The sequence below is a fragment of the Aquila chrysaetos genome (assembly GCF_900496995.4).
Source record: "Aquila chrysaetos chrysaetos chromosome W unlocalized genomic scaffold, bAquChr1.4 W_unloc_1, whole genome shotgun sequence".
In the NCBI taxonomy this organism is placed as follows: domain Eukaryota; kingdom Metazoa; phylum Chordata; class Aves; order Accipitriformes; family Accipitridae; genus Aquila; species Aquila chrysaetos.
Window position 1 is genome coordinate 4,210,115 of NW_024470321.1, and position 26,473 is coordinate 4,236,587.

At 42.5% G+C, this 26,473-nt stretch overlaps 1 protein-coding gene across 1 annotated transcript in view; it reads right to left on the reverse strand.

The window, feature by feature from the left end:
- Positions 1-4,736: 4,736 nt before the first annotated feature.
- Positions 4,737-26,473, reverse strand: part of LOC121232881 (ras-related protein Rab-3C-like) — a 208,784-nt gene continuing 187,047 nt past the window's right edge. The window contains 1 exon segment of the mRNA XM_041121391.1: positions 4,737-8,566. Within this exon segment, the coding sequence (XP_040977325.1) occupies positions 8,379-8,566 (188 nt within the window). The 3' untranslated portion in view covers positions 4,737-8,378.

The following is a 26,473-nucleotide window of genomic DNA, read 5'->3' on the forward strand; positions in this document are numbered from 1 at the left end:
TGTCTAGAAAAAAGCAATACCTGGATAGTAATATATCACACTATGTGTGAACTACCACCCTCACAATTAAGATGGATCATACGGGCTAAGATTGCATGGCAAACTAATAACAGCATCCAAAAGGCACAGACACTGTTTAACAGTTTATACAGTGAAAAAACTTTACCCCATGCTAAAGGGCCAGCATATAGGCTGCCACAACACAGCTTTTGGTAGGGAAATGTCTAATCTTTCTCCTGCAGACTCCTAGGGCAAAATCTGCAGTGAATTCTGTGGGATGGAGACAGAACTACAACTCACCAGTGCTACTGAGGGGATATTAATGAAATGATGTAGTATCATTGTCCATTATTTTATCAAAACTGAAGTAATTCTCTCACAGTTTTAGTAAGTGAAAGGAAATAAACAGAGGGAGGGGGGTAAGACCATATCACCGCAACTGAGATATTCATGAATATAGTCTCTTGAATATTTATTGTAATCACAAAAGGAAAAAAACTTTCAACAAAAAATTAAACAAACAAAATCCACTTGGTATATGGAAGTCACATACAAACAGAATATCCAATGGAATACAGACTGTCTCTACTTCCACATAGAATTAAAACTCTGCACATAGATAAAATTTGTACTTCACATTCAGACAAGAGCTCCCATGGATGTATGCAGAAGATTCACAAAGTTTGTCACCCAGCAGCATTTTAAACTAACATTTTTTAGAACCACAGTCACTATATTGCATTAATAGTTGGGGGAGGAGGGACAGATTGAGTCTCATCCCCCTCACAAATGTATCCTAAGCAAGCACTTCAACTTTTCTTCAAGAACAATTCAGCAAGTAAGTTAGCTTGAGGGAGCCAGAACAGCTACATATTTTCAAGGTAAGCATTTATCTTTGTGTATGTAATCACATGTCTATGAGGAATAATAAAAATACTAGGTAAAATTATCTGCCAGCCCTTGAACACTCAGGTCACTTAGCAATAAAGAGTTTAGGTAATGCATCCTCAGTCCTGTAGCAGCCTGTATATTTCTATTTAAGTGGTATCTCATATTATGACTCTTACTTTGTCTGCTCCTTAGCTACAAAGATATCCAGAATTTCCTTTTTTATTAAGCAATCCCAAATTTATCTCCAAATACATTTTCATTTCACTCTGGTCTTTATAATTTTGCAGAAGTTTTTATGTCAGAAGGTATAAAAACAGGAAGAATTTTAAGGGCTGCTCAGGTCATTGCAAGTACCTTCCTGTGCTACTTAATGTAATCTGGCTACTTTGCTTTTGCAGAGAAACTATTTGATGACATAGGAAAGGAAACCCATGCTACTGGTTTCCAGTAGGCTTTAGAGTTTGATTCTTTGTCTGATCAGGCTAATTTAAAAAAAAAAAACAAACAAACCTAAATCAACCTTGTAGATTGTCACAAAATTGTATCAGATCAAACTAAAAATCTACTTATGTACCTTTTAATGTGTTACTGATGAAAACAATTTGTTATGAAAATTGTTCAGCAAAAACAGTTACTCTCCTTGGCCCAGACTCAGTGGCCCATCTCTATTTAGCAAATTCCCAAGGTGCATGACACGTTCCTTTGAAACCAGAGATGTAGCAAGAATTAGCAGAATGAGCTTCTCCTCTGCAGAGTCCGTAGACACAGCTGGGAACCCATGGCAGATCAGTGATTCAGGGTTTAAAGTCCCAAATGTACCCAAGGGTTTTGCTGAATAGTGATGGCCTTGCTTGTGTGCTTACAGATTTATTAGAAATATGCAAGGATAACTGGAAAGAAAAAAAGAAATTATTGGATGTCTCCTTTTAATATCATGGTTAAGTAATGGGCTGAATTTTGTTTCCATTTATACTGCAGCTTTACTTCTAACAGTGGAGTTGTTCAACATTGAGGGCCATGTAACAGTTGAGTGAAGTCTGGGTCAATATATTTAAGGATGTATCTTCCATCTTTAGGATCTAGAAAAGTTAAGAAACTTAATTGACAGAAGTGACTAATTAAGGTCACCATCCACTGTGCTGGACCATTTTGACTGTAACCTTCAAGCTGTTCCCAAAAATGTTAACTCAGTGCACCAACTGAAGTTTGCAGAGTCATCTGCAAGAGTATCGGGTACTCCTATTTAATATTTCAGGTAAGTATTATGAGTTAACTGTATCAGATTAAAGAAAACATGCCCACATGATATTATGCAATATAGGCAGACAGAGCATGTAACTGATTCTTTAAGAATAAATAACTCACTGTAACTGCTGAGCTCTAGGAGGTTCTTTTAATGCTTCTAGAGAACATGCTTTAAAAATATAGGCAGATAGTTTAGAAATGGTTACAAGCATCTTCTGACTGAAAGCGCTATCCCACTAGTGTTGGTGTAACATGATCATTTTCAAAAAGGACACAAGTCTAAAAGTAAAATTGACATGCACTTGCAGTAAACCTACAGATATCTTTTACTGTCATCTCATACATGAAAAATAGCTCAAATGACTTAAGAATATTCTTACACCACACTGGTAAAGCATTACTATATAAATTTTACTACAAGACACATATAGCTACTGGAAATCTTAAGCCACACAGGCATCATCAACAGCTTATTACACATACATGACACTTCTCCCTTTCACACAAGTTTATATACACTAAGTCATTAAATATTGCACTTATTGGCCCATGATTCCTCAGCTTTGAGGTATTAAAAAATAGAAAACATATCTATTTTTATAACATATTTTCATGCAACATTTCAGACATTTCAGTTCCACGAACACTAGTATATAGGTTACACATTCTGACAGTCCAACTGAGCCATGACACGTCTGATGTTACTGACAAAATATTAAATAGGAATTACAGCACAAACATTTCATTTAACACTAGTTGTGGGTACATGTCAGACTTACTTGAGGAAATTTATTGCCAGAAGTGGTAAGCATTCCCTAGCTTTCATTTCTGCATGTTATGCATGATCCTGAAGTTACTGGAAGATTAGGACTTATGCTTCCCCCCCAAATCAAATACCAGGTACATTATTGTATAAATGACAAGCCATCTACATCTGCTGGAACCATGGATAATAAACCTATGGCCTGCAAATGTAACCCAGCTGATTTCTGGTGCTAATGAGAATTCATGGATAAATTCCACTGTGGCATTTAGGGAAGGCTGCACTGAACATGACCAAGTAGCAGTGGGAACTGAATGAGTGTCAAAGATGTACTGCTGTGTATATGTGTATACTATATGTGTGTAGTTACAATTTCTGCTTCAATGAACATCCATGGATAAACAAAGTTAAAAAAAAAAAGAAAAAAGAAAAAAAAGGTTAAATTGCAGAGATGAACTACATTTACCCCTTCTTAATAAAGAAAACTGGTAGAAATAATTCAAATAATTGAACTGAGTTGCCTCTTTAAATGAGACTTGACAAATGATGAACCTTGGAGAATCTGGAGTCAGCGTGTACTGAAGAGAATATGCATATGGATTAAATGGTGTAAATCAAAACAACTCACTCCCCTGTTGGCATAAATGAAGATCTGTTGCTTTACACCCCCTGAGGGTTTATCTATGAGGATTTACATACTCATGGTCTCACACCGCTAAATCTGTCATCATAAAGAGGAACTAGACACTGTGTGTCTGTCTATATGAAACAGGCCAAGGAGGAATCTGTCCTGACAGTCAGTCAGCAGAACAGTAATTTAGTTGATGCCCTTAAAAATGCAAGTAATAAAACTTGCCTCTCACAAACAAATATAGAAAAGAGTAGTTGGGGAGGGGAGGGGTTTTTTTTTTGGGGGGTGTTTCTTTTGGAATGCAAATCAGCATAATTCATCTGCTATTGAAGAAACAAAGGCATCATCATCATATGTAGAATTTGTACCACCATTTTTTTTCCTAAAAATGACAATTAAACTCAAAGCATTCTCAAAGTTAGGATCAAACTCCAGCAGATTTTGTGCACCCTGAAATAGCACTTCATTCCTAAAATAAAGAAGGTGCATGTGCTACAGCTGAATATACACAGCTGAGCAAACTGGGAAGAAAGCTTAATCTTTCAGACTGATGCTCTAGAAAGGCCACGTAGATGTAGTTGCTCAGGTAGTTTCTCTAGGCATTACATTAAATATAAGCACAAAGGAACAAACAGTTCCAGGTATCAGTAACATACACAGCTGTTCAGAAAGAGTATTTTTTTGACAGAAAATCAGGCTAGCTCATATGTATTTCAAACACCAATCAAACAAGTCTAAATAAACCCAACAACAACGAAATCAGTAATAAGTTAGTTGTGCTATAAGGATCAGAACGCTTGTGAAGATGAACTCTTATCAAAATTGAAAACATTCATATGAAGGTTCAGCCCAGCAGGGCTTGCTAGCTGTTTGGTGGGTCTGTGCTGGGAGGCACCACAGGAGCCAGTCACATCCCACGCTGTCACGTGCTCCCAAGGCATTTTCTGAGCACTAGTTTGATCATGCAGCAAGACACTGTCAGAGCATGATAAGGCTGGTGCATTACCCATGCACAGGATTAGCCTGCTTCTAAAAGCTTTAGTCTAGATCATAACTTGGAAAATAGGTTGCGTAGTTCAGCTGGCACCATGGAGCTCAGGACCCTCTGTCCAAAGGCATCTAATCTCTCATAAATTTTATGTGCTCTGTGTGTCAACTGCTGTATCTCACCAAGTGGCCTAAACTGTGGCCAGAACTGTGCTACAACAGTGGATAGATCAGGGATCTAACCAAATCCTGCTTGTCTCATCCAACAACTCATAATCAGTGACTATTGGATATGTGTGAAGAACGAGCCATTGATTGTTTAAATTTTGGCCCTTGATCAGGTTGGGATGGGATTTCCAGAAGTGCTCAATATTAGCCTAACTCTACTTGCATTTAAGAAAATTGCAATTCCATCACATAAGTCAATAGGAGCTGAACTAGATTGACACAAGCTGCTTTTGGAAATCCTACCCTATGAAACAGGCCAAGGCATAATTTTAAATAGAATGAAAATCCCAATCCTGCTAGTTCCCCCAGAATTCAAACTACATTTTTAGAATGTTTGGGGAAGGGATAGTAAGTTACTTCCCCAAAGCCTTTCTGTCTTTCATGTTTCTCTACAATAGCCAGGTTCCAGCTGAGAGAGGCACTGAGATCATGATGCTTCTGATCTAAATCTGACCAAACTCAATATTCCTGTGAAACACATGGCTCCAAAAGCCAACCTGTGATGGAAAATCAAAGCCTACTTTTCCAACAGTAAGTAACCCTGATTGTTCAGAAGAGGTCTACTTGAACTTCCACATAGGATAAATTGGGTTCGATAGGACATCAGCAGGTCATCCAGCCCAACCTCCTGCTCAAAACAGTGTCAACTAAGAGGTCCGAGCAATTTGCTCAGGGCTTTATCCAGTCTAATCTTGAAAACCTCCAAGAATTTGATGTGAACACTTTAAAAATTAATCTAATTCTGAACTCTATGACAATATCTGAGTGTCAATACAAAGATCCTAGGAGTTTTTTAATCTACTGACTGGTTCTGCTGTTGTACTTCAGATGAGCCTTTTCCTTATAACACATGGCTGGCAGTCTAATGAACAATGTTACTCTGGCAGCTGCTTCCCCCATCCTCCCCATCCCATACAGAAGATCAGACATGTTGGAGGCCTGGGTAGTTAGTTGTCTCAGAAATCCAAAGGAGAGATTCTCCCTCTTTGATTTTGCTATTACTCTTCTGCCCAGTCTTTTGATGCAAAACGAAAAGCAATTTATTCATCTTATTTAAGTAAAGAACTATTTATCTATCACTCAATTTCTTTAAAAAGATATATGCTAATAATATATTGCCACCACTGATTAGAGTCTACATGGTCATAAAGAGGCAGGAAGGGTCTAGAATTCATTGCAATGGAGTACAAGCAAGGTGTGGCTGGCTGTAGCAAGGGGCATCTTGGGGTCTTTTTTCCTTGTTACAACATGCACAGAAGATGACCATTTTGCAGCCAGCATCCCAGAGCAAAGCTGGGAGAATATTTGCACTTGTAGCCATGCTGCATGATCCAGGATATGCCCAAGCTCATATAAGATGTGACCATGTCCTCCTGTCGCCTTGCCTTGCCTGAGGATGGCTCAGACTAATAATACAACCTAAACCTTTCCTAAAGGACTGAGGGCTGCAGCTGAGTGCTGTCTCAAGGCTTCCTTGCTCCCTTTTCTCCAGCAGGAATAACTGCACATAGCAAGCATAGGGTGGAAAACTGCCCACCATCTCACACAAAGCTTCCTCAGCTTCTTATCACTTCTTTTTCCAAAGCAGCTGGTACCTAGTGGGTGAAGAGGTATCAATGAAAGTCTCTCAGCACAGTTATCAACATGCTACCTTAGATGGGGGAGAGAAAAGCAGCATCCCTGGAGAGAGACAGGGTTATGGTTAGGGTAGCACATGCCTCTTCCACCTGGCTGCTCATCGGCCCCAAAGAGGACAGTGCTTTCCCTTCATAGAAGTAAACAAGTGAAGGTTCAGCCTCCGTGTCTACTAGGAAAACAAGTGCTTAAGGAAGCTAGCTAACAGGACAGATATTGTTTAAAACCCCAGACTGAAGAAAGAACATTTATTCATTTAAGTTAGGCAGCCAATGTAGCTTCCTGATGGCATACCCATTTTACATGTGTCTATATGCCTTGTTTGAAAGTCGTTTTTACTGTGTCAAAGTTTATGTAGGTTATTTAACCAGTAAAAAAGTGTGACCATTTTCTCTTAGTGTGTTTCAGGAAGTTATATAAATTGCCTTCAAAAAAGTTAATGTGCGTAAAGGGATTTCTTTGCAGTCATGAACAGTTTGCAGTACCTTGTGTTACTTCCTTTTTTAAATTTGTCTTCCAATTTTTCCCGTTGCAGACATTTTAAGAAATGTCAGCCTTGTCCTAAATCCTGTCTAATAGGAACAATAAAACAGTTAATGCTTCTTCAATTATGCAATTTAGTTAAAAAAATGTCACTGTGACCCAAGTAAAGCAGTTATACAAAGTACTCCAGGGCACAGATGTAAGAAACTGCCACCAAGTACTAAAGGAGTACTTTTAAAAACTGTGAAATATTAATATTTTTAACACTTTATTAAAAAAGAATTTGTGTACTTTATTCTGCTGTCTTCACAGCCTTTTGCTGATCTTATGAATATATTCAGCCTAACTCCAGAAATGTTGACAATTGTCAATTTTTTATTACTCCTAAAATTTTAAAAAATCTTGTGAATTTCTAATTGTCTTGTAAAAACCAAGATATTCTCATCAAAGTAAAATTGAGGTCAAACTCCAGTTCACCGACATGAGCAGCAGTTGTTCTGCAAGAGGTCTGAGTGAAATACATGTGTTTGTAGCCAGTGTGGTGATGGTTGTCTCAGTGACTGAACGGGAGATGAAATTCCTGAATGTTTAAGTATACAAGTTTGACAGCAACATAAGACAGTTTTCAGCTATGAACAACTGAGCGTAATGGATTTGGCTCTGCCAGGGGTAATATCAGAACTGTGTATTTAATATCTCATGCAGGTAGAAATGAAAAGAGCTAGTCAGCCCTCCAGTACTGGGGCAGGTACTACTGGGATCTTTGTAATGATCCAGTTTCAGAAAGGTATTAGATAGACATGCAGCTTCCATGGAAATGTAAACATACTAGCTATTCAAACAGGATGAAGTACCTCATATCTCTGAGGATCTGCACTGAACACCCACATCCAGTTGGAAACTCACAGGGAAGTTCGGTGGCTTTGGGTCCAGGAAGGCTGGAGGTTTTTCCTTTCTAACTTCTGCAATTTCCAAGCAGCCATGATGTGTAACATAGTGAGTGTAGATTTGCCACGGCAATACACTCCAGGAAGTGTCCCTTATACAAATGATCTAGACAGAATGAGTGATTGGCTCACTAGAGCAATATTTCTAAATTGATTTTCAGTGAGGAGAAAATATAAGTGACATCAGGAAGCTTATTCTAAACCACCTTGGCCACTACCCTAAGGATTCAACTATATAATTTGAAACCCATGAAGCAAAAATCAATTCTAGGCAAATGTGGTCTGAGGATATGGCACCAGCTGAAGTAAGTGTAATGTAAAACAGTAAAAAGAAAAGAGAAACTAACAGCCATCCTGCATGCAAAAGCCAGATGCTAAAAAATGGATCGTCCTTTCAAACTAATAAAACCTCTATCTCCATACACATGCTCAACCAGCTGCTGATGTAAAATAAAAGATTTTTCTCTCAAATAAATTAATAAGACAGTATAAATAAAGGCATATAGACCATTCATAAATACTCTGTTGGCAACGGAACGCACTGGAACTGCCTTTGTTGATAGTTGCATTAACAGCCGCAGTTGGGCTGCTGTGGAGGAGGGGTGTCCTTTAGCCGTGTGTTCTGCTTGCTGGCAGCAATGGTGGGATCCGTCTCCAGACTTTCCAACATTTTGTCACAGATGATATCCACGAGTTGCTCAAATGTCTGCTTGATGTTAATGTTGTCCTTGGCACTTGTTTCAAAAAATTCAAATCCTAAGAAAATAAACAACACATTTATGTTTGATGCATATTCCAACATCTCCAATAAATATACAAACTTCTCTTGAGCAAGGAAGAGTAGAGAGACACACAGAAAGGAAATATGTGAGAGCACACATATAAAAGAGTGATATTGCAAGAACAGTTAAAATTGTAACACAGAGTAACTACATTAGTGTTATTTGCTTTATACCAAGCCAGATGAAATCAGGACTGGCCCCAATATATTCCCTTAAACAAATTCTATTTTAAAACAGTTTCATCTAAAAATTGACATCAGTTTGAGAGTGCTATTATTTTAGAAATGCCCTATATATTCAGCCATTGTGAAGGAATAATCTACTGCTCCATCTCTAACTATTATGTTCCTCTGAGCATTATTCAGCTGGAAACAGCCACTTCCATTGTGACATTAACCTGATGCCAAAATAGACAACTGTGTTTGGACATAACCAGGAAAAAAAAAAAGCAAGGCAGGGAAAGATTTCTGCAATTTGATATTTAAGATAGAGGTAAATCCGTGAGAACAAAGGGGCCCCCAACCCCCCAAACCAAACTAATAAACAAATAGACAAATCCACATATTTTTCTTCCTTAATTAATTTATATAGAAGGACTTTTTATCTATCCATTCCCAATGACTACCCCAAAGGCAAAAATTAGAGCTATCCTTAACCCAGAAGGGACACTGGAAGCCTTTATGGAGAAGAGCCAGCTTTCCTAAGCTCTCTTCTCTGCCCCCATTTGTCCCACATCTTATCTCCCATGTCTGCCTCCTCCATCTGGGCCAGGTTTGCAACTTGCTAGTCAGTCTACAATCCAGCAGGCTTCTGCCAGCGCTGGGTCTTTCCATGTTCTTACTTCCTTTGCAATTCCTTTGTCTTTTTCGTTTGTTTGTTTTTCTAAGCCTTTTCTGCCATGCTCCATCTTTTCCCACAGTTACCACATTGCTCACCTGAAGCAATTGGTAATTTAATACTTTCTCCTACTTCTGTCTTTCCACTGCCTAAAGGTTCAATATTAAGACAGTTTACAAAACACCTAATCCACTGGTAATTTTGCAGAAGTGGCTTAAACTTTGCAGAACTATTTTGATTCTTTTTGATTAACTCTGAATAAGAATGTGCAAATACCACTGCACTTAATTATGAGGAAAATTCCAGTAAGAAAAAGTCAGTCACTTGAAACTCATGGCTTAGACAAGTGTACTCTTCGCTGGGTAAAAAACTGGCTGGATGGACGAGCCCAGAGGGTTGTGGTGAATGGAGTTAAATCCAGTTGGCGGTGGGTCACAGTGGTGTTCCTCAGGGCTCAGTATTGGGGCCAGTTCTCTTTAATATCTTTATTAATGATCTGGACGAGGGGATCAAGTGCACCCTCAGTAAGTTTGCAGATGACACCAAGTTGGGAGGGAGGATTGATCTGCTTGAGGGTAGGAAGGCTCTACAGAGAGATCTGGACAGGCTGGATCGATGCACCGAGGCCAATTGTATGAGGTTCAACAAGGCCAAGTGCTGGGTTGTGCACTTGGGTCACAACAACCCCATGCAGCGCTACAGGCTTGGGGAAGAGTGGCTGGAAAGCTGCCTGGCAGAGAAAGACCTGGGGGTGCTGGTTGACAGCTGGCTGAATATGAGCCAGCAGTGTGCCCAGGTGGCCAAGGCGGCCAATGGCATCCTAGCCTGTATCAGAAATAGTGTGGCCAGCAGGAGCAGGGAAATGATCATCCCCCTGTACTCGGCACTGGTGAGGCCGCACCTCAAGTACTGTGTTCAGTTTTGGGCCCCTCACTACAGGAAAGACATTGAGGTGCTGGAGCGTGTCCAGAGAAGGGCAACGAAGCTGGTGAGGGGCCTGGAGCACAGGTCTTATGAGGAGCGGCTGAGGGAGCTGGGCCTGTTTAGTCTGGAGAAGAGGAGGCTGAGGGGAGACCTTATCACTCTCTACAACTACCTGAAAGGAGGTTGTAGTGAGGTGGGTGCTGGTCTCTTCTGTCAGGTGGCTGGTGATAGGACGAGAGGAAATGGCCTCAAGTTGTGCCAGGGGAGGTTTAGATTGGATATTAGGAAAAAATGTCTTTACTGAAAGGGTTGTCAGGCATTGGAACAGGCTGCCCAGGGAAGTGGTTGAGTCACCATCCCTGGAGGTATTCAGAAAGCATGTAGACAAGGCACTTCAGGACATGGTTTAGTGGGCATGGTTGACAGTTGGACTTCATGATCTTAAAGGTCTTTTCCAACCTAAATGATTCTATGATGCTATGAAACTCTTGGCAAAAGGGAAGAAAAAAGCTTTTTTTTGCCTTTTTCTTTTTTTTAATGTTATGTGTGTTTTCTAGTGAATGGGCTAATCTTCTATTTCCAAAGGCCACTTGAAATTTAAATGCAACTACTTTGATAACATCAGTACTATATATTCAATATGCCATCTAAACAAGATGTAATGTGCACATTCAGTCCTATAACTGCTTACCATGTAGCTTTCGCATGTTTGAATACTAGTCTAGACTTACAGCAGATAATTACATTTAGCTTGGCATGATATCCCAGCATGCGTTAATAACCAATGCAAAAACTTAATGCTATGTTCTGAATTTTCTTCATATTTTTAATTTACATAAGGTGCCTTGTGCTGAAATGGCTGTAAAGGGAACTAGGCCTTAAGCCTCATTGTTTCTAAGACTATTCATATCAGACATATAACTAATGATTAGAGATTGTTTTAGATGGGGTTAATAGAATGCAGGTGCTTATAAAACAATATGCATAAGCTGCTCATTGGTCCCTTGTATAGCCCTCACCATAGCTGGCTTAAAACCCAGTCAAGCTGAATCAACAGAAAAATGATCATACATCTTTAGGTCTAAGACATAAGAATAGATAAGAGTAAGTGATTAACTTCAGAGTAAGCAATTTTAGAAAGGTTAGCTATTTTGGACTAGACATAGGCTAAGTATGAATTAATAGAACAACCTGAGTGATCTTCAGAAATTCAAAGGTGATCTTTGATGTGTAAGAAGATAAGTGACTGTGGTGACTGGAGATTTTCTGCCTACGACCACTAACTTCAGAAGAACTGAGATGAGAAGATAAGAATCAGTTGAGACAGGAAGATGTATTGGACTTTTGAAACCACTGGAGAATAGAGAACTGAGAGTTCATGGAAATACACCAAGAACACCAAGAACTTCTTTTGACAAAACATCAATTGTATAATGTTTTGTAAAATCGTATATATAGAAGGCGTTTTTGAGTTATCCTTCGCCATTCACTGTGGTGGTGGCCCAACTCTGAGTTGTTAATAAAGCAAACCTAGAGAAACCCATGACTGAAAATTCTTTAACAATGGCACAAAGTGCTAAATTGTTTAAATGCATAGGAGCTAAACACAGGCCAAAGTTAGTGTTCATAGGTAGTTTAGATAATAAGAAATATAAACATTGTACAGGGATTTAGGCATAAAATTTCTATTAATATCAGCAAGAAGTGTGAGGATAACCTCACAGGTATGAGTATATATTGGTGTGAAAACTTTTCCTTTCCGCATTTCTCTGGAAAGCAGGAAAACCATGCATAATAAAAGACCATATACAGAAATCATATACTGGGAGGTGGTTTGAATCTATATGTCATTGTTTCAGTTTAGCTTGGCTTGCATGTCTTTTTGTTGTAAACTAGAAGGAAAATCAGGAAAGCCAGTGTAGCCTCACTTGCTGGTGGCTTCAGTGCTCCCACAGAGCTCCATGCAGAAGACTGTTCAGATCTCTTGGGGAGTGCTTGGGGGAAGGAAGATCCTCCACATTTTCAGTGCTCTGTATTGAAACCCAGCTGCAACCCTGTAACACAGCAACACAGTCAGACCCTTCCACAACTGTTAGCATCTGCTCCACAGGAAGCAGGAGGAAAGCTGCTGTTCCAAAGAGGAACAAGCAGGACCAGAGGGCAGAAAGGTTGAGGGACAATGAGGGGATACCTGAGAACTGGAACACCAAAGCCTTGGAGAAGATGACAGGAAGAAGAATGAATCTTAAGGACATTTCTGAGGGGAGCAGTTTTTACAGATAAGAAGACAGAATAACTGGCACATGAGATGATCATGAAATGGCAGATATGACAGGTAGGTAAGAGATCTGGATAGAGAAAAGCAGAAAGTGAAAGGAAAAGAGTCACAAAGAAGAGAGGAGACCAATATCAGGAAATACTGTAACACAGAGAAGATCGAGAAAACAGGTCCACTACCACGGTGAGGATGTTCTGCATAAGACCACCGTGAAAAACGGAGGCACCCATTTTCCAAGTAAAATAGGGACTTACAGAGTGTTCAAGCACAAATACATTTATTCAAATAAAATACAAAATAGACAGCACATCTGTGGTCAAATCTATGGAATTTCAGTTATGATTTTGATATAAGAAGGAAATTGTAGTCACAGTAGTGGCGTAGCTGGGTATCAGGCTATGCCTGTATACACATCCCATCGACTTATTCATTAATTCCCTGGAAGATCCAGGACTTCCCTGGCTAGATTCTGTGTAGATGAGACAATGCACTGACCTGTGAGAAGGTGACTGAACTCTCAGCTGCCTCCACAACAAAGTATTTGCCTTATTCTTTACAGGAACTGTATGAGTGGGAATTTTGGACAGTCCTGGAGATTCCCCCAAGCAGCCCCTGCTGTGCATAGGACAGCTGACTGGCACTATTTATATGCTTAAATGTGCTGATAAACATCCTGAGTGGAGAACATGGCCATGCCAGTGGGCTCCTCCCAAGCAGTTCCTACTGTAGAATGGCTTCAACTGCACACAGGTAAGACACTTGTAGATGGTCTATAGAAACTGTTCTTGCAGATGCAGAAATGGTCATGCAGAACAGTCTTTTGAAGACAGTTAAGACAGTTAAGAGATGCTCTGTGCACAGTTTAAAATAATCACTGCCAATGGATCATAGCATGTACTGCAGTGGGCACATAGGACCAGACGGATTACAAGAATTCAGCAGAACAGGAGTTCAGAGTCTCACCTGATGCAGCTGAAGACACCATTGCAAGGACCCTTTCAACAGAGCTCCTGTTGCCATCCAGACAGCAAATGACTGTCCTGTCCAGGGATTCAATTCTTCACATGAGTGTTACCTTATGCAAAAGAGCCCAATAAATTAGGGTGGTGGTGTTTCTTTTTTTTTTTTTTGTATAACAGAAACTCTGTCTGTGGAACAGTTTCAAAGAGATAGGGAGAATTTTTCCTAGCAGAGTGTGTCTGGAATCATAGAATCATAGAATCATTTAGGTTGGAAAAGACCCTTAAGATCATCAAGTCCAACCATAAACCTAACACTGCCAAGTCCACCACTAAACCATGTCCCTAAGCACCACATCTACACGTCTTTTAAATACCTCCAGGGATGGTGACTCAACCACTTCCCTGGGCAGCCTGTTTCAATGCTTGATAACCCTTTCGGTGAAGAAATTGTTCTTAATATCCAATCTAAACCTCCCCTGGCGCAACTTGAGGCCATTTCCTCTCATCCAATCACTTGTTACTTGGGAAAAGAGACCAACACCCACCTCGCTACAACCTCCTTTCAGGTAGTTGTAGAGAGTGATAAGGTCTCCCCTCAGCCTCCTTTTCTCCAGGCTAAACAACCCCAGTTCCCTCAGCCACTCCTCATAAGACTTGTTCTCTAGACCCTTCACCAGCTTTGTTGCTCTTTTTTGGACGCACAATGAATAAGTCAGAAAAAATGGAATTATGTAAAACCTCCTAAATTCTGGCTGTTTTCCATTTTGTTATGAAATATTTTGCAGACCTTTTTCCCAGTGACCTCGCCTCTCCTCCTGACTCATCTTGCAAATATTTTAATAGTGCTTAGAGACCCTAAAGTTCTAAAATGCCTGTGTATGACAGCCACAGATCTATGCCTTTGTGGTCGGTTGACCCTGGCTGGACACCAGGTGCCCACCAAACCACTCTGTCACTCCCCCCTTCAGCTGCACAGGGGAGAGAAAATATAACAAAAGGCTCATGGATCGAGATAAGGACAGGGAGACATCACTCACTAATTACCATCACGGGCAAAACAGACTTGACTTGGGGAAATTAATTTAATTTATTGCCAATCAAAAGTCAGAGTAGGGTAATGAGAAATAAAATCAAATCTTAAAACACCTTCCTGCCACCCCTCCCTTCTTCCCAGGCTCAACTTTGCTCCTCATTTTCTCTTCCTCCTGCCCCTGAGTGGCGCAGGGGAATGGGGAATGGGGGCTGTGGTCAGTTTATCACACGTTGTCTCTGCCACTCCTTCCTCCTCACACTCTTCCCCTGCTCCAGCGTGGGGTCCCTCGCACAAGAGACAGTCCTCCACGAACTTCTCCAACGTGGGTCCTTCCCAGAGGCTGCAGTCTTTCACAAACTGCTCCAGCATGAGTCCTTTTCACAGGGTGCAGTCCTTCAGGAACAGACTGCTCCAGCATGGGTCCCCCGTGGGGTCACAAGTCCTGCCAGAAAACCTGCTCCAGCGTGGGCTTTCCACAGGGTCACAGCCTCCTTTGGGCATCCACCTGCTCTGGTGTGGGGGTCCTCCTTTGGGCTGCAGGTGGATATCTGCTCCACCGTGGACCTCCATGGGCTGCAGGAGGACAGCCTGCCTCACCATGGTCTTCCCCATGGGCTGCAGGGGAATCTCTGCTCCGGCGCCTGGAGCACCTCCTCCCCTTCCTTCTTCACTGACCTTGGTGTCTGCAGAGTTGTTTCTCACATATTCTCACTTCTCTCTCCCAGCTGCTGTTGCACAGCATTTTTCCCCCTCCATAAGTAATGTTATCACAGAGGTGCTACCACCGTCACTGACTGGCTCAGCTTTGGCCAGCGGTGGGTCCATGTTGGAGCTGGCTGGCACTGGCTCTATAGGACCTTGGGAAAGCTTCTCGCATCTTCTCACAGAAGCCATCCGTGCAGCCCCCCCTGCTACGAAAACCTTGCTATGCAAACCCAATACAGCCTTTTAATACTTTCTTCAGTTTTTTTAAGTGAGAGGAAAGATTTTCCATGTGAGTATGAGCCTGAAGTGAGGCAACTCCCTGGTGATGATAAGGGCAGCAGAGCTCAAAGAACACCATGTTCCCACCACCTGTGATGATCTGTACTGCAGATGTGGATGAGACCAGGCAGAGCAGATGACTGCAAAGATATGACAAAGCCCAAGAGGCAAGTGGGTAGGTAAGGCAGAACAGAGCTGAAACTGGAAAAATGAAAAATATCCATGTGCTGCCTGAACATATGAACACTGTGTGTGGAAGATGCATCAGGATATTCTCATTTAAATCCCTTTTTCTGTGTTTCATTCAGTTTTCCTTTTGCTGTCCTTATACTGTGTCTCTTTCCCTTATCTACCTTCTTCCCTCTAGTATTGACTCAAAGCAAGCTGGCAAGCTCTCAGCAGCCCCTGGCAGAGCACTACAGCAGCAAGGGCCAGTCAGGACACTGGCATGGTGCTGTTGCTCAGCTGGTGAGCTATAGTGCACACAGAGCAGTTTAGATAACCACCCTGAAACACATAGGCAGCCTGAATTACTGACTTTGTTCCCTCTCTGCCTCACATTTGCACTGGCTCTGAAGAAGCTACTTCATCAATGCTCGTTAACACGTGTTTATGCCTGCTTTCAAAAAATAAGGAAGAAAAAAAACCAGAAAGGAGAGCCATGTGCAAAGGGAAGAACATTCTGCACCCTTTCATCTTCCTGAGAAAATGTGACATCAAGAGAACACACTAGCTAATGATTTTTAAGCACGCTTCCACAGCCAATACAGACAAGAGCTATGTTAATGTTTCACCAGCTGATCAAGAAGACCTTCTGGTTTCAGTGTTTGTCCACAACCAAGACAATTTTATTTACCACCCCTGATGTTATGGTTAACAGATGTCCTCAAGGGTGTGTTCCTGCAATAGCTATCCTTCCTTGAAGACAAAGCTTGAACTGTGATCCTTAGTGCTGCTCCTGCCACGGCCTTATTCAATCCAGTATTTTGAGGAGTAGTAGGAGAATTGTATTGGCTTTGTGTGGCAAGGTTTTGGCAGCAGGGGGGGTTACAGGGGTGGCTTCTGTGAGAAGCTGCTGGAAGCTTCCCCTGTGCCCGAGAGAGCCAATACCAGCCGGCTCTAAGACGGACCCGCCACCGGCCAAGGCCGAGCCAATCAGCGATAGTGGTAACGCCTCTGTGATAACATTTTTAAGAAGGAAAAAAAGTCGCGGGACAGACAGAAACAGCAGCCGGAGAGAGGAGTGAGAACATGTAAGAGAAACAACCCTACAGACACCAAGGTCAGTGAAGAAGGAGGGGGAGGAGGTGCTCCAGGCACCGGAGCAGAGATTCCCCTGCAGCCCGTGGGGAAGACCATGGTGAGGCAGGCTGTCCCCCTGCAGCCCAGGGAGGTCCACGGTGGAGCAGATATCCACCTGCAGCCCGGGGAGGACCCCACGCCGGAGCAGGTGGGTGCCCAAAGGAGGCTGTGACCCCATGGGAAGCCCGTGCTGGAGCAGGTTCCTGGCAGGACCTGCGGATCTGTGGAGAGAGGAGCCCACAGAGCAGGTTTTCTGGCAGGACTTGTGACCCCGTGGGGGACCCACGCTGGAGCAGTGTGCTCCTGAAGGACTGCACACCGTGGAAAGGACCCATGCTGGAGCAGTTCATGAAGAACTGCAGCCCGTGGGAAGGACCCACGTTGGAGAAGTTCGTGGAGGACTGTCTCCCGCGGGAGGGACCCCACGCTGGAGCAGGGGAAGAGTGTGAGGAGTCCTGCCCCTGAGGAGGATGAAGCGGCAGAAATAATGTGTGATGAACTGACTGCAACTCCCATTCCCCGTCCCCCTGCGCCGCTGGGGGGGTAGGTAGAGAATCCGGGAGTGAAGTTGTGCCCGGGAAGAAGGGAGGGGTGGAGGGAAGGTGTTCTGAGATTTGGTTTTATTTCTCATTACTCTGCTCTGGTTGATTTGTAATAAAGTGAGTTAATTTTCCCCAAGCTGAGTCTGTTTTGCCCGTGACGGCAATTGGTGAGTGATCTCTCCTGTCCTTATCTCAGCCCACAAGGCCTTCGTTATATTTTCTCTCCCCTGTCCAGCTGAGGAGGGGGGAGTGATAGAACGGCTTTGGTGGGCACCTGGCATTCAGCCAGGGTCAACCCGCCACAAGAATGCAACGTCAGAGCAAGAAGTGGCTGCAGGAAGCTGCTCCCTTTGTAACACAGCGGTGTAGAAAAGGCAAAGTGTAGGAAGCCATGGGAATGAATCATTTCACAGTGTCATAGTATATAAAGGAGAGGAGCTAATGATGCCTTATTTTCTTGGATTTGCATCCCATGGTCAGTTCTGAGGGGGCACTCATCTTCTTGCCTGCTGTGAATAGTATCTAATAGTGTTTGCATTCACATTGCAGGCTGTCAGTCAAGGCAACTGTAAAACCTTTCTCCTCTGCCTCAGTTGTCCACTTCCTTCAGAACTGTTAATATCTTTGAGATCTCTACCCCTCTCTCAAGAAGAGAGGCACACATGGCATGATTGCAAAGGTCATTTCTCCTAAGAAACAGGGCTGAAAGTAGCTGGTGACCATTGTTGCTCTTCAAAGTCGTAATGGTTTTGGCTGTGATAGAGTTAAATTTCGTCATAGTAGCTATTATGGGGCTATGTTTTGGATTTGGTGGGCACCTGGCACCCAGCCAGGGTCAACCTACCCACAACTGAAAACAGTGTTGATAATACAGGGATTTTTTTGTTACTGCTGAGCAGTGCTTAGACAGAGTCAAGGCCTTTTCTGCTTCTCACACCCACCCCACCAGCGAGTAGGCTGGGGGTGCACAAGAAGTTGGGAGAGGACACAGCTGGGACAGCTGACCCCAACTGACCAAAGGGATATTCCATACCATATGATGTCACGCTCAGCAATAAAAGCTGGAGGAAGAAGAAGAGGGGGACGTTTGGAGTGATGGCGTTTGTCTTCCCAAGTAACTGTTACGCGTGATGGAGCCCTGCTTTCCTGGAGGTGGCTGAACGCCTGCCTGCTGATGGGAAGTAGTGAATGAATTCCTTGTTTTGCTTTGCTTGCATGTGCGGCTTTTGCTTTACGTATTAAACTGTCTTTATCTCAGTCCATGAGTTTTATCACTTTTACCCTTCCGAATGTCTCCCCCATCCCACTGTGAGGAAGTGAGTGAGTGGCTGTGTGATGCTTAGCTGCCTACTGGGGCTAAACCACTATGAAAGTATATCTTGCAACTGCAGCTATAGTAGCAGATCTGGTTACACTGTGCTGTGCTTTGTAGGCCAGCTGGATGGGACCTGTGCTGTCCAAACAAGCCCAAGGACTAGACTACGTTAAGAAAAGTATTAAAACAACATTAAGCCCCAAAATAGGACTTTACTATTATTATCTCAGCAAAGAGCAGTGCTTTAGCACTATTCTGGATAGAGCTAATGTAAAACATTGTTAACAGAAAGGCTAAGATATTTATCCATCCTTTAGGGTGGCCAAATTAAAAATAAAAAAAAAGCTAAAAGAAGACTCTCAGCTGTGACAGAAGAGACAGACATGAGAGGTGGTTACTGGTAATGTGCTAGCAAACACCTTCTTTTCCAGTCTTTCAGAACAGAAGTTTTCCATATAAATTCCAGTTGTACTGATTTTGTTTGTGGCTTCCAGATACCTTTTGAAAGAGTGCATTTGGGGAATAAATTAGATTCCTGGCAAAGAAATTTTTGTTTGTTTGTTTGTTTACATGAGACATTTAGTGAGTGAAAACAATCCCTTGCTTCTCATTGTCGTTAAGTAACTTTCCTGTAACGCAGCTCCAAGTGCATGAAAGCAACAGCAGGTTGGCATTTCCCCCCTGTAAAAAAACATCCTGGGGACAGGAGCCTTTAATTGGTCTGCCAATACCCTGTGTGTGTTGTAACTAAACAGAAGACTCTGGTTTGTCAGTGCTGTTAGTCTGTCTCCTTCCTCTGGCATTGACCTTTGCTCTTTAAAAAGAACTAAAAAATGGTGAACTATGAACAGGCATGTTCCTGCACAATCCAATTATTTTCATTTTTTAATGCAAAGTTAGACGCAGCCATATGTCCGTGCTCTTGAAGCTGCTGGTGACCCTGCCTTCTGCACCATGGCCTCCAGCCAGCCACAGAGGTAAAACAGAACTTGCTGCTCTAGCAAGCTGTGTGCTGAGGTGCTAAGTCCCACTTGATTCCTGATTTAGATGCTAAAATTACAGCCCTAAAAATGCCTCTTCAGTTGCTGCCTAAACTCACAGATACCTAATACCCCCAGTGTACCCACAGATGCCTAATGTACACAGATGCCTAATACCCACAGAGCTTATACCCCAAGGCATGCAAAAGTTCACCCCAGTCCTAATGCTGCAGAGCTGCTGTCTTGTGCCCCAGCCTGGCAGGATTCAGAAACCAGCAATGTTCCTGCCCCATCTCAGGAGCAGGCCTGGTCTTGCAGGCTTGGTCAGATCACACAGAAGTGCTGGGTGCCAAATTACACCCTGTATAAGCACACGGCACTGACAAACGCTCTGCTTTCAGGCTTGCTGGGGTGCTAAATGGGTTTAATTTGAAGAAATCTAATCACCTCTGAATTGGGTCTCTGGCATCTCCCCAGCACAACCATTATGTATATACATGCTTGAGCCAAGAACAAAATGAAAACAAAATAGGCAAGGCAGGCTGATTTTGAAGTGAGAAATTTTCTTTTTGTTTTTGGTGGAACATATTTTCAAAGCACCGGGAATCAAGAGAAGGAAAGAAAGAAAAAAGCTGAAAATAAAGACTTTAAGGAAGAAATGGCACAAAAGAGGTGAGAAGCAAAAGGATGGAGAGAGGGGAAAGAAGACCCAAAATATGCAAAATAAGGTATGTGTTAAAATCTGAGGGATAAAATGACCACCTCTGTGAGTGACAAGCTGTGTACGCACACTGAAGCCCTGGGCACTGCTGACACTGGGGCATGTAGCATTCACAGCCCTTTGCAGGTGCCCTGAATTCAGAATGAGGGCTGGCTTCTGCCTGCCCTTGCAGAAGGGAATGTGAGAGCTCACCCAGAAAGGGCCCATTTCGTTTTGTTTTCTGGCATCAGTTGGTGGCCTCTGGGAGAGAACAGTGTGCCAGGATACATTTGCAAAGCAGGTGAGCGCATCCTAAGACATGCTCAGAAGTTCTGGGTGCTGCCAGGCATGGGCGACCCTGGGTGACAGAGAGTAAGCACAGAAAAATCTGATGGGAAGGGCACTGCCCTGAAAACTGCTTGACAGAACAGAGTCAGAGGTAGATTTTATCGGGACATCACACTAGATGATCACCAGAGGTCCCTTTCCAACCAATGTTTCTATGATACAACAACAGCTCCATTTACCAGAGCCTTAACCAACCCGAGCCAAAAAGGTCAGATAGGACAAACAGGACCTTACAGCAAAGATGGACAGACATTTGGGGCAGATATTGCAGTATCACCCTAGTACCTGGTACAGCATGGGCACAACAGGCATAGTTTGCACCTATAGCAGGATTGTACTTCTGCAGCAACCTTAGGGGGCCCTGGTCTTAAAGATATAATATACCCTGTAATGACAGAACTTGCAATTAAAAACTAATTAGCGTTTAAATAATTTGTAGCATACGCATAGCAAATAGGAGTTGTACAGAAGCACATGAATAACCAAAGGCAAGAAAACATATAAAATTATGTACCTAATTTGCAGGCACAGCCAAACAGCATAAATAAATGGGGAAACTGTATGTCAAACTACATATGCAACCATCCATTTGTGTGTGCAGTTACTCAGTGTCTATTCAAAGCTCTGTGCATGCCTCTGCCTGCTAAGCCTTTGCCAGAATGTAGATCACAATATATCATGCAGACCACAAATAAAAAGAACCAAGAAATTAATGCCATCTGTGAGTCATTCTTTTTATTTCTATTCTGACAAGTGACACCAAACTTTTATGAACATATGAAGCTTTGAACTCAGCTGAGATGAATATGTTAGAAAAGCTGTGTGAGTAATGCAGCTGGCAAGTGTGCATGCATTTTGCTTGCAAGAAGTTCCAAGCCTTTTTTACTAAAATGCTTTAAAGCATATAAGTACTGACTATATTGGGGTTTCACTTGATAGCCAATGCATGTAGTGCTCAGAGTAAACATTCATGAAATGACAAAATAGCATAAGCATAATGTTCCACACCCTTTATTTTTAGTGATTAGTAAATAAACCTGTTTAAATGTGATTGCTGTGATCACCACATCAATTACCATTATGTTAATTTGTTCTCTCTACTGGCTGATTTGTCACATTTCTATATTTTTCTTGGTATGATATCTCTGTGAGGTAAAGTTACATGACTCAGCTGAATTTATTTGATCCTGTCTGTTTTCATCTCATTCTAACATTACTCTTTTAATGATGCTAATATGTTAAACAACCATGAACTAATTTCTCAAAAAAAAGATGTACCACTTACTTACAAAAAGTACTGAATAGGGTGACAAGGAATGACTAAGGTGTGAGATGGTCTTTGTGTCTGGAATGATGAAATAGTCTGGGAATTTCAGCCTGGAGAAAAAGGAGGAGTATGATAGAGGTCTCTAAAACCAACAGTGGTACAGAGCAGGTAAGAGGAAACAATTGTTCACTGCTTCTCAGAATATAACAGTTAAGAAACATCAAATAAAACTAGCAAGTGGCCAATTCAAAGCAGAAACAGATGACCCAGATAAACTGTGTATATTTAAAAGATGTTGTGGATGGTAAGATTTTATATGATTTCAAAGACATCATTGGACAAGTCCATGGAAAAAAATCATGAAAGATCTACTGAATATAAAGATACTGCCCGCGAACATAATTTGCTACAGTCTAGGAAAGTATCACTATATGTTTGCCCTTTTATACCTTTCCCAAGGCACCTACTTCTGGCCATTACTGTAGGGTAAGGTCGTATGCTGCTTGCAGCTATGATCTGTGGTCATATCACCATTGTTATGCTCTATGTCATTAACAACAAACTTTTAAAAAATGTAAAATGGAAATGAGACAAATTCTGTCTTCATAAACACTCTGTTAATTTCCCTTCAAGGTCAGAGCTGGTTTTATTAACCATTCCTTCTCTCTTTTGTGAACTCCCATTAGTGTTATGAGAAGAGCTACTCAGAACTACCACAGGGTACTTAACTAGTTTAGTCAGACCTCAGCAGGTAATGAAACCTATTGCCGGTTGATCTAAACCACTTGTTTGGGGTTACAGCTGAGAAATAAACCTGCACTGAGATTTAAAGAAATGATTGATTACACCTCCTTAATAAAATTGAAGGCCACACTTTTCAAAGAGGTCAGCAGCCACAATTTTCCAATAACGCTGTTCTCAACAGGACACCATGATTCCTGGAGGGCTAAATGCCCAATGTTCTTTTTGACTTTTTGTAAACCCCTGCCCAAAATGTACATGTATTCATTTTCTCAGTGACTTCAAATAAACCAGGGCTAAAAATAAAACCACACTTGAGAACATAGTGTTTCACAATGTGTTCTTTGTACAGCACTCATATGTGTTGTGCTTGCTTGTAATTGCAGCTGTAACCAACTTTGCAGACCATGGCATTCAAAGGGCCCACAGTCTTAAAATGTCTTGCTGGACACAAAAATCTATATCGTTATTTTAAAATGTTGTCTGCAAGAGATGTTATCAACTCACTGGCAGAGAAAGAAAAGACAGTCCCAAGTGTTTGACACAACTCGTGCCCTTCAAACTGGCCAACATGGCCAGAGCTCTTACTACAATTCAGGGGAAACTCATTCTTCTGCTTTTCCTGACATCATCTCCCACAATCTCTGAGCGGATTTAAGAAACGATTGCAGCTGTACAGGAAACATATAAACATTTCTGTGTGCAGTTGTGATGGTGTGCTCCCCCCCCACAACTTGACCTGTATTTCCTATAATCCTGCTCAGGTGATAACCACCAGTGGTGGTTGTAATGGATGCATCTGGTCATGATGGCTGCATCCGGCTCAAAGTGGATTCGGGGGAGACAGATAACACAATAGCCAAGGGCTAATTTGAACAATGTGCCCATTTAACCACAGTGCTGGTCAATGTCCGACTCAAGCCAAATTTGGAAGAAACTAACACCTGTAGTCAGTATGTAAATATGACTATGAGTCAATTATCTTACTCCATAAGATAACTGGTGGAGGTCCTTGCCAAGCCACTCTCCATCATCTATCAGCGATCCTGGTCAACAGGGGAGGTCCCAGAGGACTGGAGGCTTGCCAATGTGACGCCCATTTACAAGAAGGGTCAGAGGGAGGATCCGGGGAACTACAGGCCTGTCAGCCTGACCTCGGTACCGGGGAAGATTATGGAACAGTTTGTCTTGAGAGCACTCACACGGCAAGTCCAGGACAAGCAGGGGATCAGGCCCAGCCAGCATGGGTTTATGAAAGGCAGGTCCTGCTTGACCAACCTGATCTTCTTCTATGACCAGGTGACCTGCCTAGTGGATGAGGGAAAGGCTGTGGATGTTATCTACCTTGACTTCAGCAAGGCCTTTGACACTGTCTCTCATGGCATACTCCTTGAGAAGCTGGTGTCTCATGGCTTGGACAAGTGTACTCTTTGCTGGGTAAAAAACTGGCTGGATGGACGAGCCCAGAGGGTTGTGGTGAATGGGGTGAAATCCAGTTGGTGGTGGGTCACAAGTGGTGTTCCCCAGGGCTCAGTATTGGGGCCAGTTCTCTTTAATATCTTTATCAATGATCTGGACAAGGGGATTGAGTGCACCCTCAGCAAGTTTGCAGATGACACCAAGTTGGGAGACAGGGTCGATCTGCTTGAGGGTAGGAAGGCTCTACAGAGGGATCTGGACAGGCTGGATCGATGGGCCGAGGGCAATTGTATGAAGTTCAACAAGGCCAAGTGCCGGGTCCTGCACTTGGGTCACAACACCCCCATGCAGCGCTACAGGCTTGGGGAAGAGTGGCTGGAAAGCTGCCTGGCAGAAAAAGACCTGGGGGTGCTGGTTGACAGCTGGCTGAATATGAGCCAGCAGTGTGCCCAGGTGGCCAAGGCGGCCAATGGCATCCTGGCCTGTATCAGAAATAGTGTGGCCAGCAGGTGATTGTTCCCCTGTACTCGGCACTGGTGAGGCTGCACCTCGAGTACTGTGTTCAGTTTTGGGCCCCTCACTACAGGAAAGACATTGAGGTGCTGGAGCGTGTCCAGAGAAGGGCAACGAAGCTGGTGAGGGGCCTGGAGCACAAGTCTTATGAGGAGCGGCTGAGGGAGCTGGGGCTGTTTAGTCTGGAGAAAAGGAGGCTGAGGGGAGACCTTATCGCTCTCTACAACTACCTGAAAGGAGGTTGTAGTGAGGTGGGTGCTGGTCTCTTCTGTCAGGTGGCTGGAGATAGGACGAGAGGAAATGGCCTCAAGTTGCGGCAAGGGAAATTTAGGTTGGATATTAGGAAAAATTTCTTTACTGAGAGGGTTGTCAGACATTGGAACAGGCTGCCCAGGGAAGCGGTTGAGTTGCCATCCCTGGAGGTATTCAAAAAATGCGTAGACAAGGTACTCCGTAACATCGTTTAGTGGGCATGGATGATGGTTGGACTCGATGATCTTGAAGGTCTTTTCCAACCTAAATGATTCTATGATTCTATGATTCTATAAATAGTGGACAGCCCAGGGCCCATTGAGCTCTCCTGCATGGAAGCGGGCTGCACGCCAGGATCTCCCCTTGAGTAGGGATGCCTCTCAAGGTTACTCCTCGAGGTTGAGAGAGTCCTTATCACGTCAGATACTCAGTAAGTGAATTAGGAATAAGCGTGCTCAAACTTTGAAATCTTATCTAAGTGATATCAAGGACTGATTGTGCACATATAATCCTTTAGACATAAACTGTTGACCAAGTCTGGGACTAAGTCTGGATCCAGCTGCACCTAAACTGCCCTCTGAGAAGGAGTTTAGAACGCAAAGGGGGTCCTTTCTGAACCTCATGACTCAATGGGAGGGTCTCCCTGACAATTTTGTCTGACCCTGTCCTCTATGCAGTAAATAATCAAGTGTACCTTGCCATCGAATCTTGTTAAACTACTGTCGCATTTGCTATCAAACTTTGTTAAATCGCTGTTTTATATCAATAAACATTGCTGCTTCTTTCTTACGAGTGAAGTGCGTCACTCCATCTGCGACAGCAGTCTGAGTACAGTAATTGACATACTTGATCAGAGCCACAATTTATCCAATACAATAATCTTCCCTTGACATAGCCACAGGATGTATATCTGAGAAAGGAAAACCCAAGAGTAGATAAAGATGGGAGTAGAGGATAATCTGCTTCCATAAAGACTGAATTGTAAATCCCAGGAGTTAGAGTTTGCTTTAAAGCCTGAAACATGAGTTTTGATATCTATCTCATTCCCCCTTTTTTTTTTTGCAAGCATTGGTTATTACACCTGAGGATTCTTGACTGTACAACATGCAAAGTTCCTTCTCATCCTGCTAAATTCATGACCTTAGGGATTGCTTGTCAACTCACTGTATTAATCTTTTAATAGGAAAATAGTTCGAGGAGTAGAAATTCAGATTAGTTATGTGACTTAAAAAAAATCTTCAAATTGCAAATTTACAGAGTGCCAGGCATTTTAGTGTCTGGCCTAAATTTGGGGTAAACATATACAGTTACAATTTTTGGATGTCTTTCTGCATTGAACACACTTTCCTAGCTCCTATTAAAATGAATAAATACAAAAAATGCTCACAGAGGGAAGAACAGATTATAGAAATATATATAATGTGATAGGTATTTCTGCAAAGAAAAATATCCTGTTAAAGCAGGTGCAATTGCAACCATTTTGT